The sequence below is a fragment of the Schistocerca cancellata genome, chromosome 3, assembly GCF_023864275.1.
Source record: "Schistocerca cancellata isolate TAMUIC-IGC-003103 chromosome 3, iqSchCanc2.1, whole genome shotgun sequence".
Lineage (NCBI taxonomy): Eukaryota > Metazoa > Arthropoda > Insecta > Orthoptera > Acrididae > Schistocerca > Schistocerca cancellata.
In genome coordinates this window covers 704476048-704491242 of record NC_064628.1, presented here as the reverse complement: position 1 = coordinate 704491242, position 15195 = coordinate 704476048, and the positions used below count along the sequence as shown (strand labels likewise).

The 15195-nt window shown below is 50.9% G+C and overlaps 1 protein-coding gene across 1 annotated transcript in view; it reads left to right on the top strand.

Annotated features, from left to right (window-relative positions):
- LOC126176523 (axoneme-associated protein mst101(2)-like) overlaps window positions 1–14136 on the top strand; it is a 44907-nt gene extending 30771 nt beyond the window's left edge. Inside the window, exon 3 of the mRNA XM_049923679.1 lies at window positions 13954–14136. Coding sequence (XP_049779636.1) covers window positions 13954–14136 — 183 coding nt within the window. The remainder of the gene's footprint in view (window positions 1–13953) is intronic.
- The last annotated feature ends 1059 nt before the right edge of the window (window positions 14137–15195 follow it).

Below are 15195 nucleotides of genomic sequence, written 5' to 3'. Positions count from 1 at the left end.
TTTAGGGCGCACAACTGCAATGGTCATTAGCGCCCTGACTACTCTAAAAATGCACCGCGAGCCACAAGTTGACAACAACAACTAAAAGGAAAAACACAATAAAAGACAGACTGACAGGCATAGGATTAAAAAACTTCATCAAATGTCCTTAGCAAGGTGTGTCAAATTGATAAAACAAAGAACACGAGCAGCTGCTCGTGGGTCATCCGCTAAAACGGCATCGAAAGTAATAGGCAGGTTAAGATCGAGGCGCAGTTGGTTAAGATCGGGACAGGACATTAAAATGTGTCTAACCGTCAGCAAGTGCCCACATGGGCAGAACGGCGCCGGCGCAGCCGTCAGAAGATGGCGATGGCTGAACCGGCAGTGTCCAATCCTTAACCTTGCTAAAACGACCTCCTCCCGCCGAGAAGGGCGTGAGGAGGACGTCCAAGCCACGGGAAGAGGTTTTAAGGCCCGAAGCTTGTTGTCGGTAAGTGCAGCCCAATCGGCATGCCACAGCGACACAACGCGCCGACAAATGACCCTGCTAAGATCGGACGAAGGGACACAACAAGAAGCTGTTCGAGGCTGGAGGACCGCAGCCTTGGCCGCGGCATCTGCAGCTTCGTTCCCAGGGATACCGACATGGCCGGGAACCCACATAAAGCTAACCGGCGGACCGACGTCCACCAGCCGCTGAAGAGAGCGTTGGATCCGGTGTACGAAAGGGTGAACCGGGTACGGATCACTGAGGCTCTGGATGGCGCTCAGGGAATCTGAGCAGATGACATAAGCAGAATGTCGGTGGCGGCAGATGTAAAGAACAGCCTGGTAGAGGGCAAAGAGCTCAGCTGTGAAGACCGAACAATGGTCATGGAGCCGGTATTGGAAACTTTGTGCCCCGACTATAAAGGAACACCCAACCCCGTCATTGGTCTTAGAGCCATCTGTATAAATGAAAGTCATGGTGATGAACTTCGAACGAAGTTCCAAAAAACGGGAGTGGTAGACCGAACTGGGGGTGACCTCTTTTGGGAGCGAGCTGAGGTCAAGGTGAACGCGGACCTGAGCCTGGAGCCAAGGTGGCGTGTGGCTCTCGCCCACTCGAAAGGTTGCAGGGAGTGAAAAATGAAGGTGTTGAAGGAGGCGACGAAAGCGAACTCCAGGGGGTAGCAGGGCAGAGACATACAACCCGTATTGACGGTCGAGAGAGTCGTCAAAAAAGGAACGATAAGACGGATGGTCGGGCATTGACAGTAGCCGACAGGCATACCGACAAAGCAGTATATCGCGCCGGTAAGTGAGCGGCAATTCGCCAGCGTCAGCATGAAGACTCTCTACGGGACTGGTATAAAATGCTCCGATCGCAAGTCGTAAACCCCGATGTTGTATGGAGTTGAGGCGGCGTAAGATGGATGGCCGTGCAGAGGAGTATACAAAGCTCCCATAATCCAGCTTGGAGCGGACGATCGACCGATATAGACGAAGTAGGACGGTTCGATCCGCTCCCCACGACATACCACTGAGAACACGGAGGACATTTAAAGAACGGGTACAACGGGCGGCCAAATATGACACATGTGGAGACCAGCTAAGTTTCCTGTCAAAGGTAAGGCCTAAAAATTTGGTTGTCTCCACGATTGGGAGAGCAACGGGACCAAGTCGTAAGGACGGTGGGAGAAACTCTTTGTAGCGCCAGAAGTTAATACAGACCGTCTTCTCGGCAGAAAAACGGAAGCCATTGGCGACACTCCAGGAGTAAAGACGGTCAAGAGAACGCTGAAGACAGCGCTCCAGGACACGTGTACGCTGCGCGCTGCAATAGATGGTAAAATCGTCCACAAAAAGGGAGCCTGATACATCAGCTGGGAGGCAATCCATTATTGGATTGATCGCGATGGCGAACAGAGCGACGCTCAAAACTGAGCCCTGTGGCACCCCATTCTCCTGGCGAAATGTGTCGGACAGGACAGAACCCACACGTACCCTGAACTGTCGATCCATTAAAAAGGAACGAATAAAAAGAGGGAGGCGACCGCGAAGGCCCCATGTATGCATGGTGCGGAGAATGCCCGCCCTCCAACAGGTGTCGTAAGCCTTCTCCAAATCAAAGAACACAGCCGCGGTCGGGCGCTTCCGCAAGAAGTTATTCATAATGAAGGTCGACAAGGTAACCAGATGGTCAACAGCAGAGCGGCGCCTACGAAATCCACATTGTACATTTGTAAGTAGGCGTCGAGACTCAAGCAGCCAAACCAATCGAGAGTTAACCATTCGCTCCATCACTTTACAGACACAGCTGGTAAGTGAGATAGGTCGATAACTGGAAGGCAAGTGCTTGTCCTTCCCCGGCTTAGGAATCGGGACAACAATAGACTCGCGCCAGCATGCGGGAACATGTCCCTCAATCCAGATGCGATTGTATGTACGAAGAAGAAAACCTTTACCCGCAGGAGAAAGGTTCTTCAGCATCTGAATATGAATAGAATCAGGCCCTGGAGCGGAGGACCGTGATCGGCCAAGTGCGGTTTCGAGTTCCCGCATGGTGAATGGGGCATTATAACTTTCACAATTCGAGGAGCAAAAGTCAGGTGGCCTAGCCTCCTCTGCCTGTTTGCGGGGGAGGAAGGCAGGGTGGTAATGAGCGGAGCTCGAAACCTCGGCGAAAAAGCGGCCGAAGGCATTGGAGACAGCCTCAGGGGCCACAAGGACTTCATTCGCGACCTTCAAGCCAGAAACTGGGGAGTGGACCTTAGTGCCAGATAGCCGGCGCAGGCTACCCCAGACAACAGAAGAAGGAGTAAAACTGTTGAAGGTGCTTGTGAAAGCAGCCCAGCTGGCTTTCTTGCTTTCTTTGATAATACGACGACACTGAGCACGTAATCGGTTATAATTAATACAATTCGCCACTGTAGGGTGGCGTTTGAAGGTGCGTAAAGCACGTCGACGAGCACGTAAAGCGTCTCTACATGCTGCGGTCCACCAGGGGACCGGTACGCGACGTGGAGATGAAGTAGGGTGAGGGATGGAATATTCAGCAGCAGCGATAATGACTTCCGTGAGGTGTGCGACTTGACGATCGCAGCTTGTGAAGGTTTGATCCTGAAAGGTCGCCCTGGAAGAAAAGAGCCCCCAGTCTGCCTTGGAGATGGTCCAACTAGAGGAGCACGGAGAGGGAGTATGCTGCAGGAGATGGATAACACACGGGAAGTGGTCGCTCGAATATGTATCAGCAAGTGCATACCACTCAAACCGGCGTGCAAGTTGGGGAGTACATATAGAGAGGTCTAAATGGGAATAGGTATGAGATGTGTCCGAAAGAAAAGTAGGGGCGCCAGTATTAAGGCAGACAAGATTGAGCTGGTTGAAAAGGTCTGCTAACAAGGAGCCCCTCGGGCAGGAGGCTGTAGAACCCCAAAGGGGATGGTGGGCATTGAAGTCTCCAGTTAACAAAAACGGTGCAGGTAGCTGAGCAATAAGTTGCATCATGTCTGCCCTGGTAACGGCAGATGACGATGGAGTGTAAACGGTACAAAAGGAAAACGTAAAAGTGGGGAGAGTAATGCGGATGGCAACTGCCTGCAGGCCGGTGTGCAACGTGATGGGATCGTAGTAAATATCATCCCGGACCAGCAACATAACCCCTCCATGAGCTGGGATACCTACCATAGGGGGCAGGTCAAAACGCACAGAGTTGTAGTGTGCCAAGGCAATTTGATCGCATGGGCGTAGCTTCGTTTCCTGGAGGGCTACGACGAGCGGACGATGCAAGCGGAGCAGCAACTTCAAGTCCTCTCGGTTGGAGCGAATGCTGCGAATATTCCAGTGAATAAGTGTCATCGTAAGAAAAGGAAGATGAGAGAAGGGGTCACCTCGAAGGCCGCTTAGGGCCTGGCTTCGAGCGAGCACTGCCGCCGCTATCAGTAGGCGGACAGTCATCGTCCATGGGGTCTATAGGGTCATCGGCCATCTCGGGAGGATGGCCGGGAGGGGGAGCTTCCTCCGCCGGTGAACGGCCAGATGTACGGCTACCGGCGGTGCGGCCAGGCGAAACGGATGACGGCCTGGGGCGGCAACCGCTGGGTGGCGCAGGAGAAGAGATGCGCCGTGGCGGGGAAGGAGAACTGTGCTTCCTATGCGCCTTTTTGGAAGGACGTTTGGTGGAAGTATCGGTCGAAGGCTGGGAGGTCGAGGGACGGAGGAAGTCCGCACGGGATGGTTCCTTCTTGAAGGACCGTGCATCTGACTTCGGTGTCTTCGACTTAGCAGAAGCTGAGGAAGTGGCTGGTGTCTGTGGTGTGATGGGAGGAAGAGGAGACGTCGACCGCGCGATCTTAGCACTGGCCGAACGGACGACCGTGGTGCTGAAGGTCAGATCGCATGTCTGGGTTGCGACCTCCCGGGTAGTCCGAGGAGAGGCGAGGACAGTACTATATTTCCCCGCTGGGAGCAGCGTGGGCTTCCTACTAGCCAATAGCTTGCGAGCAGCCGAGGTTGACACTTTCTCTTTGACACGAATTTCTTGGATGCAACGTTCGTCCTTATAGACAGGACAGTCGCGGGAGGATGCGGCATGGTCACCCTGACAGTTCACACAACGAGGAGACGGAGGTGGACAGTCACCCTCATGGGCATCCCTGCCACAAGTGACACATTTAGCCGCATTGGAACAAGACTGTCGAGTGTGATGGAAACGCTGACACTGGTAGCAGCGCGTAGGTGTCGGGACATAGGGGCGAACAGAAATAACCTCGTAGCCCGCCTTGATGCGCGATGGCAGCTTAACACTATCGAAGGTCAAGAAGAGTGTCCGGGTCGGTACAAGGTCGTTGTTGACCTTTTTCATGACCCGATGGACAGCCGTCACGCCCTGCTCAGCGAGGAAAGATTGAAGCTCCTCGTCAGTCAATCCGTCGAGGGAGCTAGTATACACTACACCACGAGACGAATTCAAAGTTCGGTGGGCCTCCACCCGGACAGGGAACGTGTACAGGAGGGTGGCCCGAAGCAGTTTTTGTGCCTGAAAGGCATTCTCAGTTTCTAGTAATAAGGTGCCGTTACGCAACCTGGTACAAGATTTGACAGATCCGGCTATGGCATCAACGCCCTTCTGAATAACAAAAGGGTTGACAGAGGAAAAATCCTTTCCGTCCTCAGTGCGAGAAACTACGAGGAACTGTGGGGCAGGCGGTAGTACTTTTGTCACTGTTGGCTGGTCACGTTTCCGTTTGTGGGTCGAAGTCGAAAGCGATGGAGTAGAATCCATTGCGGAGGAATCCCCCATGATTGCCAGCGTCTCCGATGGCGCGCTCCTTCCTTGTGGGGACCCTCTCAGAGGGCACTCCCGCCTTAGGTGAATGTTTACACCTCAGGTCACACCTCCCGAGAAACAGACGGAGGGACCAATCGGCATGGTCAGAAGGTATCAGCTCAGGCAATCACCCCTCCCCGGGCCTGGCCTTTACCAGGGGGTACGCGCGTGCCTTACATGTCTACCCAGGGCGGGGACTTACGCGTTACCCCGTCACCGGCTACGCGTGCGAACGCGTGGGTCGGCCTTCAGACACGCACAGGGAGGAAGGAAGAAGAGGAAAAAGAAGAGAGAGAGGGAGAAAGAGGACAGACTGTCTCAAACGCCGAGGCGGAGACCAGAGAAGGCAAGGAGAAGAAGGCAATGAGAAGGCAAGGAGAAAAAGGCAATGAGAAGGCAAGGAGAAAAAGGCAATGAGAAGGCAAGGAGAAAAAGGCAATGAGAAGGCAAGGAGAAGGCAAGGAGAAAAAGGCAATGAGAAGGCAAGGAGAAAAAGGCAATGAGAAGGCAAGGAGAAAAAGGCAATGAGAAGGCAAGGAGAAAAAGGCAATGAGAAGGCAAGGAGAAAAAGGCAATGAGAAGGCAAGGAGAAAAAGGCAATGAGAAGGCAAGGAGAAGTCAAGGGAAAGAGTAAGGAAGACAGTGAGGTGGAGAAGAGCAAAGAAAGGGACCAACAAAAGGAAGGAAGAAACGAGAAGTTTAAAACCAAAAAGACCACGATTATAGGTCGTGAAGATCGTCCGTCTCCGGACGCAGGCGCTAACTACCCCCGTGAGGGGGATGGACTCCTTTTAGTCGCCTCTTACGACAGGCAGGAATACCTCGGGCCTATTCTAATCCCCGGACCCGCAGGGGGGAGTGGACGAAATCGGAACTTCAAGCAAGGGCAACCGCACTTGCAGGTACTCATTTTTATTTTCTAGTGACCTCCATGTGTTGAAAAACAACGATTGTGTCTCGCGCTAACTTTACTGTACTTCCGTGCCGAGGCCGGTAAGTTTAGGCACGATGGCGGAAATGTGAGTGTTGTGGTCTTACACGACGGTTAAGGGATTAGAAATGTCAGTTTTCCGTTTGCTATTTTAAGTCCCTTAATTGAAATCCGCCCTGCCCCGAGCGTGTACGGGAATGTATTCAGTGTAACTGGAGACGTTTGATCGTCTGCGTACATTGGCCAGTCTGACAACGGTGTTCCAACTGTGCGAATTTAACTCTAGAAGCACTCAATTCTTTATAATCAGCGGCGGACATAAAGCGTTCGATTCCTATACCGGTCAATACCAGACTTTTTCACTGTGTAACTCGAGCCACCATTTGAGTATTTCTTGTCTCTTTCCGTTGCCTGTTCAGCAGTCATTGGGAATCACTGTCACTTATGCAGGTGCAGTAATAATAGACACTAACACCAGTGGCCACAATGGTCACTGAAACTGTCACTCTAAGTGCAATTTTAAGAGTCCACGTAACAGCTGCAAATAAATAGGTAGGTGCTTCCAAACGCAAATTGTGTAAAAAGCTACTGAACACTCATTCGTGGATCTCGAGTATGTTACACTGTGTTTGTAAATTTTACCAGCAGTTTCTCTATAAATATTTTGAAAGAAGACAAAGACTTAAGGGCTGTCAAGTGTATGGGAATGAATGTGTGCTAAGGTATTGAGACGTGCTTGACTCGTGTTCATGCCGTTTATTACCTGACATCTTATCTTTGCGCTACTGCTGTCCGGTTTCTTATTAGATTTACTGGCGTCACTAAGTTGCTTGCCTGACTGCCCGTGACTGGCAGCAGCAGCGCTATTCATAAGAGCACTGTCGTACTATCTCTGGAGCGACCTGTAGTATTTCCGGGTCGTGGTATGCGGTGAGTTCAGTCGGGATGGATTTCCCGCGGGGCCCGGACAGGTGGGTCGGTTCCTTCCTTGTGCAGAGATGTCGGGTAGCCAACGTGGCGGTGTTCCCTCTGCATGGTTGGATCCGAGCCAGTGTCTCCGAGTCGTAGTGTGCCCGAGTTGCGAACTGACATCAAGGGAATCGGGGACGGGGCAGCAGTGAGGTCCAGACAGCCATGACATGCCTGACCGTTGCCGACACACATGACTTGAGAGCGGACGACCTAGGTTGGTAGTGAGGTCGGTCGTCTCATCGTAAAACGTATTTGGTCGCCGACCGCTTCTGGGTTCTCTGTGTGTCTACTTTTTTTTTGTTGTGGTTTTAGGGCGCAAAACTGCTACGGTCATTAGCGCCCGGTCCGGGACTTAAGAAACAGTAAAAAACCTAAAATAGAAACCAGCAGCAGTGGGAAGGAAAGGCATAAAATTGGAGAAACTAAAAGCAGAAGGAAGGCTTAAAAATCCACTACAGAAAGGGGTTGGTTATCCCAAAACAGAAACTTCAAATGACTGACGTCATTTCGCTGGCACGAATGAACTCTAGAACGCGATCGGCCGATCGCGTGTCATCTGCTAAAATTGACGATATATCAGGCGACAGCTGTAGACGGGCGCGTAACGGAGTAAAATAGGGGCACTCAATTAAAATGTGTCTTACCGTCCACAACTGAGAGCAGTGGGGACAGAGTGGGGGAGGATCGCCGCTTAAAAGATGTCGATGGCTAAAAAGACAGTGCCCTATCCGGAGTCTAGTTAAAATTACCTCCTCCCGACGACGCGTTCGGGAGGAAGAGATCCAAGCACAAGGAAGAGTTTTTACGTCCCGCAATTTATTTTGGGGAAGTGTCGACCAGTGCGCGTGCCATAAATGAACAACATGACGACATAAGACGCTCCGTAGATCGGCGACGGGAATCGATGGAATAGCTGGAATAGCTGGCCGAAGAAGAGAGACTGCAGCCTTGGCTGCAAGATCGGCCGCCTCATTTCCGCAGATACCAGCGTGTCCCGGGAGCCAGAGGAACGCCACCGAGACGCCCCCCAGGTGGAGCAAGCGCAGACAGTCCTGAATCCGGTGGACCAGAGGGTGCACAGGGTAAAGAGCTTGGAGACTGAGGAGACAGCTGAGAGAATCTGAGCAGATAACGTACTGTATCCGCTGATGGCGGCGGATGTAGTGGACAGCCCGGAGAACAGCGTAAAGCTCCGCAGTATAGACCGAACACTGGTCGGGAAGCCGAAAGTGATTTGGGGTGTCGCCAACAACATAGGCACTCCCTACACCTAACGATGTTTTCGAGCCGTCGGTGTAAAATGTGGCTTCCTTCATTTGTTCACATAGAGCAGCAAATGCCCGACGATAAACAAGTGAAGGGGTACCATCCTTGGGAAATCGACAAAGGTCACGGAGCAGGCAGATCCGGGGACGGAGCCAAGGCGGTGCTGTACCCCAAGTTGTCAAGAAGGTTTTTGGAAAGCGGAAGGAAAGAGAATGGAGCAGTTGACGGAAACGGACTCCCGGTGGTAGTAGGGAGGAGGGGCGGCCTGCATACCCTACATCAAAGGAGGCGTCGAAAAATATGTCATGGGCTGGATTAGCAGGCATGGAAGACAGATGGCTGGCATAACGGCTCAGAAGGACTGCTCGCCGATTGGACAGCGGAGGTTCAGCAGTCTCAGCATAAAAGCTTTCCACAGGGCTGGTGTAAAAAGCTCCAGACACTAAACGTAATCCACAGTGGTGGATAGAGTCAAGACGCCGAAGAATAGACGGCCGAGCAGAGGAGTAGACTATGCTTCCATAGTCCAATTTCGAGCGCACTAAGGCGCGATAGAGGCGGAGAAGGACCACTCGGTCCGCTCCCCAGGAGGTACCATTCAGGACACGGAGGGTGTTTAGGGATCGCAGACAGCGAGCCGAAAGATACGAAATGTGGGAGGACCAGCATAGTTTTCTGTCAAACATAAGACCCAAGAATTTAGCGACGTCCGAAAACGGAAGGTTGACAGGTCCTAGATGTAAGGAGGGTGGAAGAAACTCCTTACGTCGCCAAAAATTAACACAAACGGTCTTACTGGGGGAGAAACGGAAGCCAGTTTCGATGCTCCACGAGTGGAGGCGATCGAGACATCCTTGAAGACGTCGTTCAAGAAGGCTGGTCCGTTGAGAGCTGTAGTAGATCGCAAAATCGTCCACAAAGAGGGAGCCCGAGACATCAGGAAGGAGACAATCCATAATTGGATTGAAGGCAATGGCAAACAGTACAACACTCAGCACGGATCCCTGGGGTACCCCGTTTTCTTGGGAGAAAGTACGGGAGAGAGTAGTGTTCACCCGCACCCTAAATGTGCGCTCTGCCATAAATTCGCCAAGAAAAAGGGGCAGCCGACCTCCAAAGCCCCAAGAGAACAGTGTGCGGAGGATGCCCGTCCAACAGGTATCGTATGCTCTCTCCAGATCAAAAAATATTGCTACTGTTTGGCGTTTCCGGAGAAAATTGTTCATGATATAAGTGGAGAGAGCAACAAGATCGTCAACGGCAGAACGATGCTTTCGGAATCCGCATTGGGCAGGTGTTAAAAGACTGCGGGACTCCAGCCACCACGCTAGACGGTAATTCACCATACGCTCCAAAATCTTACAGACACTACTCGTGAGAGAAATTGGGCGATAGCTAGAGTGGAGATGTTTGTCCTTTCCAGGTTTCGGAACGGGAACGACGATAGCTTCCCGCCATCGTCTGGGAAAAGTACTGTCGGTCCAAATTCGATTATAAAGGCGAAGGAGGTACTGCAGACTATGGGTTGATAAATGCAGCAACATTTGGACGTGGATACCATCCGGTCCTGGGGCGGAGGAGCGAGAAGAAGAGAGTGCATGTTGGAGTTCCCGCATGGAGAAAACAGTATTGTAGCTTTCGCGATTTTGAGAGGAGAAAGCAAGAGGTCGCACTTCCGCTGCACATTTCTTCGGGAGAAACGCTGGCGGGTAATTGGAAGAGCTCTAAATGTCAGCAAAGTGCTGACCCAACGAGTTAGAATTTGCGACGGGGTCTACGAATGTATCATGCGCGACAGTGAGCCCAGAGACCGGGGAGAAACTAGGCGCGCCTGAGAACCGTCGAAGCCGACTCCAAACTTCCGAGGAGGGAGTGAAGGTGTTAAATGAGCTAATAAAGAATTTCCAGCTTGCCTTCTTGTTATCGCGGATGACCCGACGGCATCGCGCACGGAACTGCTTATAGCGGATACAGTTGGCCAAAGTAGGATGGAGGCGGAAAACGCGGAGAGCACGTCACCGCTCACGTATTGCATCACGGCATGCCTCGTTCCACCAAGGAACTGGGGGGCGCCGGGGCAATTCGGAGGTGCGTGGTATTGAATGTTCCGCAGCCGTAAGAATAACGTCGGTAATATGTGTGACCTCATCGTCGACGCTGGGAAAGTGACGGTCATCGAATGTCGCTAGAGACGAACAAAGTGTCCAATCGGCCTGGGCAAACTTCCAGCGTCTCGGACGCATATATCGCAGTTGAGGCTGCAGTCTAAGGACACATGGAAAGTGGTCGCTCGAGTGTGTATCATCAAGGGCGAACCATTCGAAGCGCCGAGCCAGCGGAACAGTACCGACCGCAAGGTCCAAATGAGATAAATTTGTCGTGGAGGCGGACAAAGATGTAGGGACCCCAGTGTTGAGGCAAACTAGATCCGCTTGGTGGAAGACGTCTAGCAATAGTGAGCCACGTGGACAAGGATGTGGAGATCCCCAAAGCGGGTGGTGGGCATTGAAGTCCCCAACCAGCAAATAGGGGGGTGGCAGCTGACCAAGAAGATGGATATCAGCTCGTGCCATTGGTGTGGACGATGGAATGTATACAGTACAAAGAGAGAACGTGTGTCCGGAAAGGGACAGACGGACGGCGACAGCTTGGAAGGAAGTGTTTAAGGGGATTGGGTGATAATGGAGAGTATCATGGAGAAGAATCATGAGTCCTCCATGGGCTGGAGTGCCTTCAACAGAGGGGAGATCATATCGGACGGACTGAAAATTAGGGAGAACAAAGCGGTCATGGGGACGCAGCTTTGTTTCCTGAAGACAGAAGATTACCGGCGAGTAGGATCGTAAGAGGATCGACAATTCATCCCTATTGGCTCGAATGCCGCGGATATTCCAGTGGATAATGGACATGGGGTGAACAGAAAATGGAGGAATGTGACCAAAGTTGCTGTTAACTCAAAGACTGCTCGGAGCTAGCGACCGACAGCATGGGATGGCATTCAGCCGAAGGCAGAAGATCCTGATCCATAGGTTGGTCAGGAGCAGCTCCTGCCACCAGCGATCGGCCGGTTGACCGGCCACCAGCAGTGCGCCTCGGCGACACGGAAGATGGCCGAGGGCGATTTCCGCCAGGTGGTGCTGTAGATGGGACACGCCTTGGCGGAGAAGGAGAGGAACTGGGTTTCTTTGTAGCCTTCTTAGAAGTATGAGGTTTAGATGAAGGAGGAACCGATGGTTGGGAAGTTGCGGTACGAAAATCTCTTCACGAGTGTGCTCTTTTTTGGAAGGCTTCGTGTCTGACTTTTGGGCTCGAGATTTAGCAGAACCCGATGAAGGGTGAGCCATAGAGTGGGCAGGCGAAAGTGGTGAGGTTGAACGGGCGATCTTTGCGCTGGCCGACCTGACGACCGTGGCACTAAAGGTGAGGTTGCAAGTCTGTGTGGCCGCCTCCTTTGTTGGCCGAGGAGAAGCAAGGACAGTGCTGTATTTTCCTGTCTGAGGCACAGTGGGCTGGCGACTGGCGAATAATTTTCGAGCAGCAAAGGTCGACACCTTTTCCTTCACTCTTATTTCCTGGATGAGCTTTTCGTCCTTAAAAACGGGGCAATCTCGAGAGGAAGCAGCGTGGTCACCCATACAGTTGATGCAGCGAGGGGATGGAGGTGGACAAGCACCCTCATGGGCATCCTTGCCACACGTAACACATTTGGCCGGATTGGAACAGGACTGGCTGGTGTGATTGAACCGCTGACACCGATAGCAACGCGTAGGGTTTGGGATATAAGGGCGAACGGAAATTATCTCATAGCCTGCTTTGATTTTCGATGGGAGTTGAACTTTGTCAAATGTCAAGAAGACAGTGCGGGTTGGAATGATGTTCGTGTCAACCCTTTTCATAACCCTATGAACAGCCGTTACGCCCTGGTCAAACAGGTAGTGCTGAATTTCTTCGTCAGACAATCCATCGAGGGAGCGTGTACAAACGACTCCATGCGAGGAATTTAAGGTACGGTGCGGTTCAACCCAGACAGGGAATGTAAAGGGAATTCACGAACGGAACATTAGCTGATGATTCTGAGCATTTCTACATCGTCGTCCAAACGCACATCCGTGTAGCGCATCTGCTAATGGAACCTTTGCACGCCTCGAACATCCGGAATGAGGCTTTACAAATGGACATTACTTCCGTGCACCTGGCGAAAAACGAACTACATGATTCCGACTATACGTCGCAAATGGACAAGCGCGTGCGGGAACAAAATCAAAAATGTAAAGGAATGCTGGGAAAAGCCACTGGTTCCCGGAGACTACTACAATGGAGACTGAATCCGTAAGCAGCCCAAGCTACAGAACCAGGAAGATAACGACGGGACGACAACAACAAATAACAGCGGCAGCCTGTCTCTTGGGTGGACGACATGGAAGCGCCCTGTCCACAGTCTCCCTGTGTGACGGAGTGTCACAGTGGCTCATAGAACACTATATGGCGTGTTTAGATTGTTATCCACTGCCAATCAATTCCATTGCTGACTACCAGGAACTGCAAGTTTTAACGGACTTTATGAAAACCAGTCGGTACGATTTAGTCTTGTTGCAGGAAGTAAGCGTGGTCTCTGTTGTCATCTAACGGCGTACTCTGCAATTTACAATATACAGCCGGAAGCTTGGTGTGACACTGCTGTTTGATACAAATCTATCACATAACCGACGCACGTGAAAGCACTCCCGAATGGCAGAGGAATCGTGTGGAGGTAGGTTGACTGCAGCTGTAGTGTAACATGTACACCACATTCAGCACCGATTTCAGAAAATGGAGGGTGAGTTTTTTTTACCGATGATGTGCCAATCCCTATAGGCAACTCAAATGTGCCTGTGGTGCCAGGAGGCACTATGAATCAGACCTAAGTTTTCCACAGATAAGAAGTGTGTCGAACATTGCTATCTTTTTTGGAAGTTTTGGTGTTCGTCGATTTGTGGCGTGTTTTCCTTCCACATCAGTAGGCTTTTACGCAGTGTCATCGTAACTGCGCTACCAGAATGGACAGGCTGTACGTGTCCAAGCAAATAATCGATCGCCTTCCAAGAAGTAGTAACCTCAGTCTTTCTCGTATCACCTCGCTTTTATATGGACCTTTCAGTATCATCGCGCTTTTATTTGCACCCTTCGAACGCTCCAATTACGCAAATTGTGAACGTCTTTTGTATGAAAGATTAACGCAACCCATATTTATGATCACTCCATTTGCAGATTCCAGACGCACGAACATTCTGCAACAAACACGTGGCGAACTACAGCTCTCTTCTCAGTTGGTGGATGGATCTCTAAGCCGTTCGTCCGATATGTTTGCAAATGTTTCGAAACCGTGGCTACGCTCTGGAAAACCGAGAGAGAATTTTTTTATCAGGTTTTAAAAGACGCCTTCTCTGTATCGACCATAACAGACGAGCATTTTCTGATGTAACTTACAGCTATTTAAGTTCACGTTTTCCAGCTTCAGGCAACGAACGGTCTTGAAGGTTCTTTACTTAGGAGCTGCATTATAGAAACTATTGATGTGCCATGGACCATCTACCGCATTAAAAGAAAACTGAGACGGGCTTCTGATAAATCAAGGGTATTAAATGAGGCCAGAGTGAGACTCAGCGATGAGAAAACATACGTACGTGTATTTTGACTTATTTGGAAGATTTTTTCAAGAACCAGACGGGATAACCGTACAAATATCAACGAATGCTATAGTGTGGGAGTTTTTGACATGTCGACGAATTCATTAACGAGTGAAATGAGAAATATGCTCACAAGCGATAACACAGACAACCTTCTCTCTGAACTCGACACAAGAGACATGAATGACGCCCTACACTCTTTAGCTAAAAACAAATCCCCAGGGCCAGATGGCATTCCTCTAGAATTGTAAGACATTTTGGAACCTGTCCTGAGAAAATCAGCCCCATCGAATTGAGAGACTGATGTCTGGGAGAATTGCTGGAGGGCGTGATTGTCCTCATCCCTATGAGCACGGAGGGCGACCGAAGTGAAAATTTGCGCCCAATGACCCTGCTGAACAGGATTATAAGCTGTTTTGCAGATGCATCGCCCGTAAGCCGAAGACCGTAATGGGGAAAATAATCAGCCCATATCAGATGTGCCATGTCCTTGACGCTGAGAGTACGCAAAGGATTGGTTGGTTTGTTGGTTTAAAGAGGGGGGAAGGGATAAGAATACTAGGTCATCGGTCCCTGTTTCCTATTAAAATAATTCCACAAGGGTGAGAATAAAAGAAATGAGACAACACAAAACTGGAAGAAAGGGAGAAACCACAAGAATAACAGAAGGGCAACAAACACTACAATGGACAAAATAGGACAAGAAGAACACAAATACGCGAGATAGAGTGGGTTAGAGCAAGACAGCAGATGACCGTGACTGGCTGATCACAGAAACAAAGGATAAGCCAGCCACTCTGCAACACATTGAAACCTCCAGCCTCAAAGCACTAGCGTGAAGGACAGGCCGACAAAGGACATGCGCTAAAACTTACATAGAATTATAAAAACCACTCTCACAGAGAAAACGCAAAATCAAATCAGCTGATGAGGCGTTGTCTCCTAAATTGAAATGATGTCGCAGACAAAGCAAGACAGCGCAACAGATTATTGGTCACTGTCAACCGGGCGCCGCAATGACACTGAGGTGAGTCTTCACGGCGCAGGAGATAGCCGTGAGTCACCCA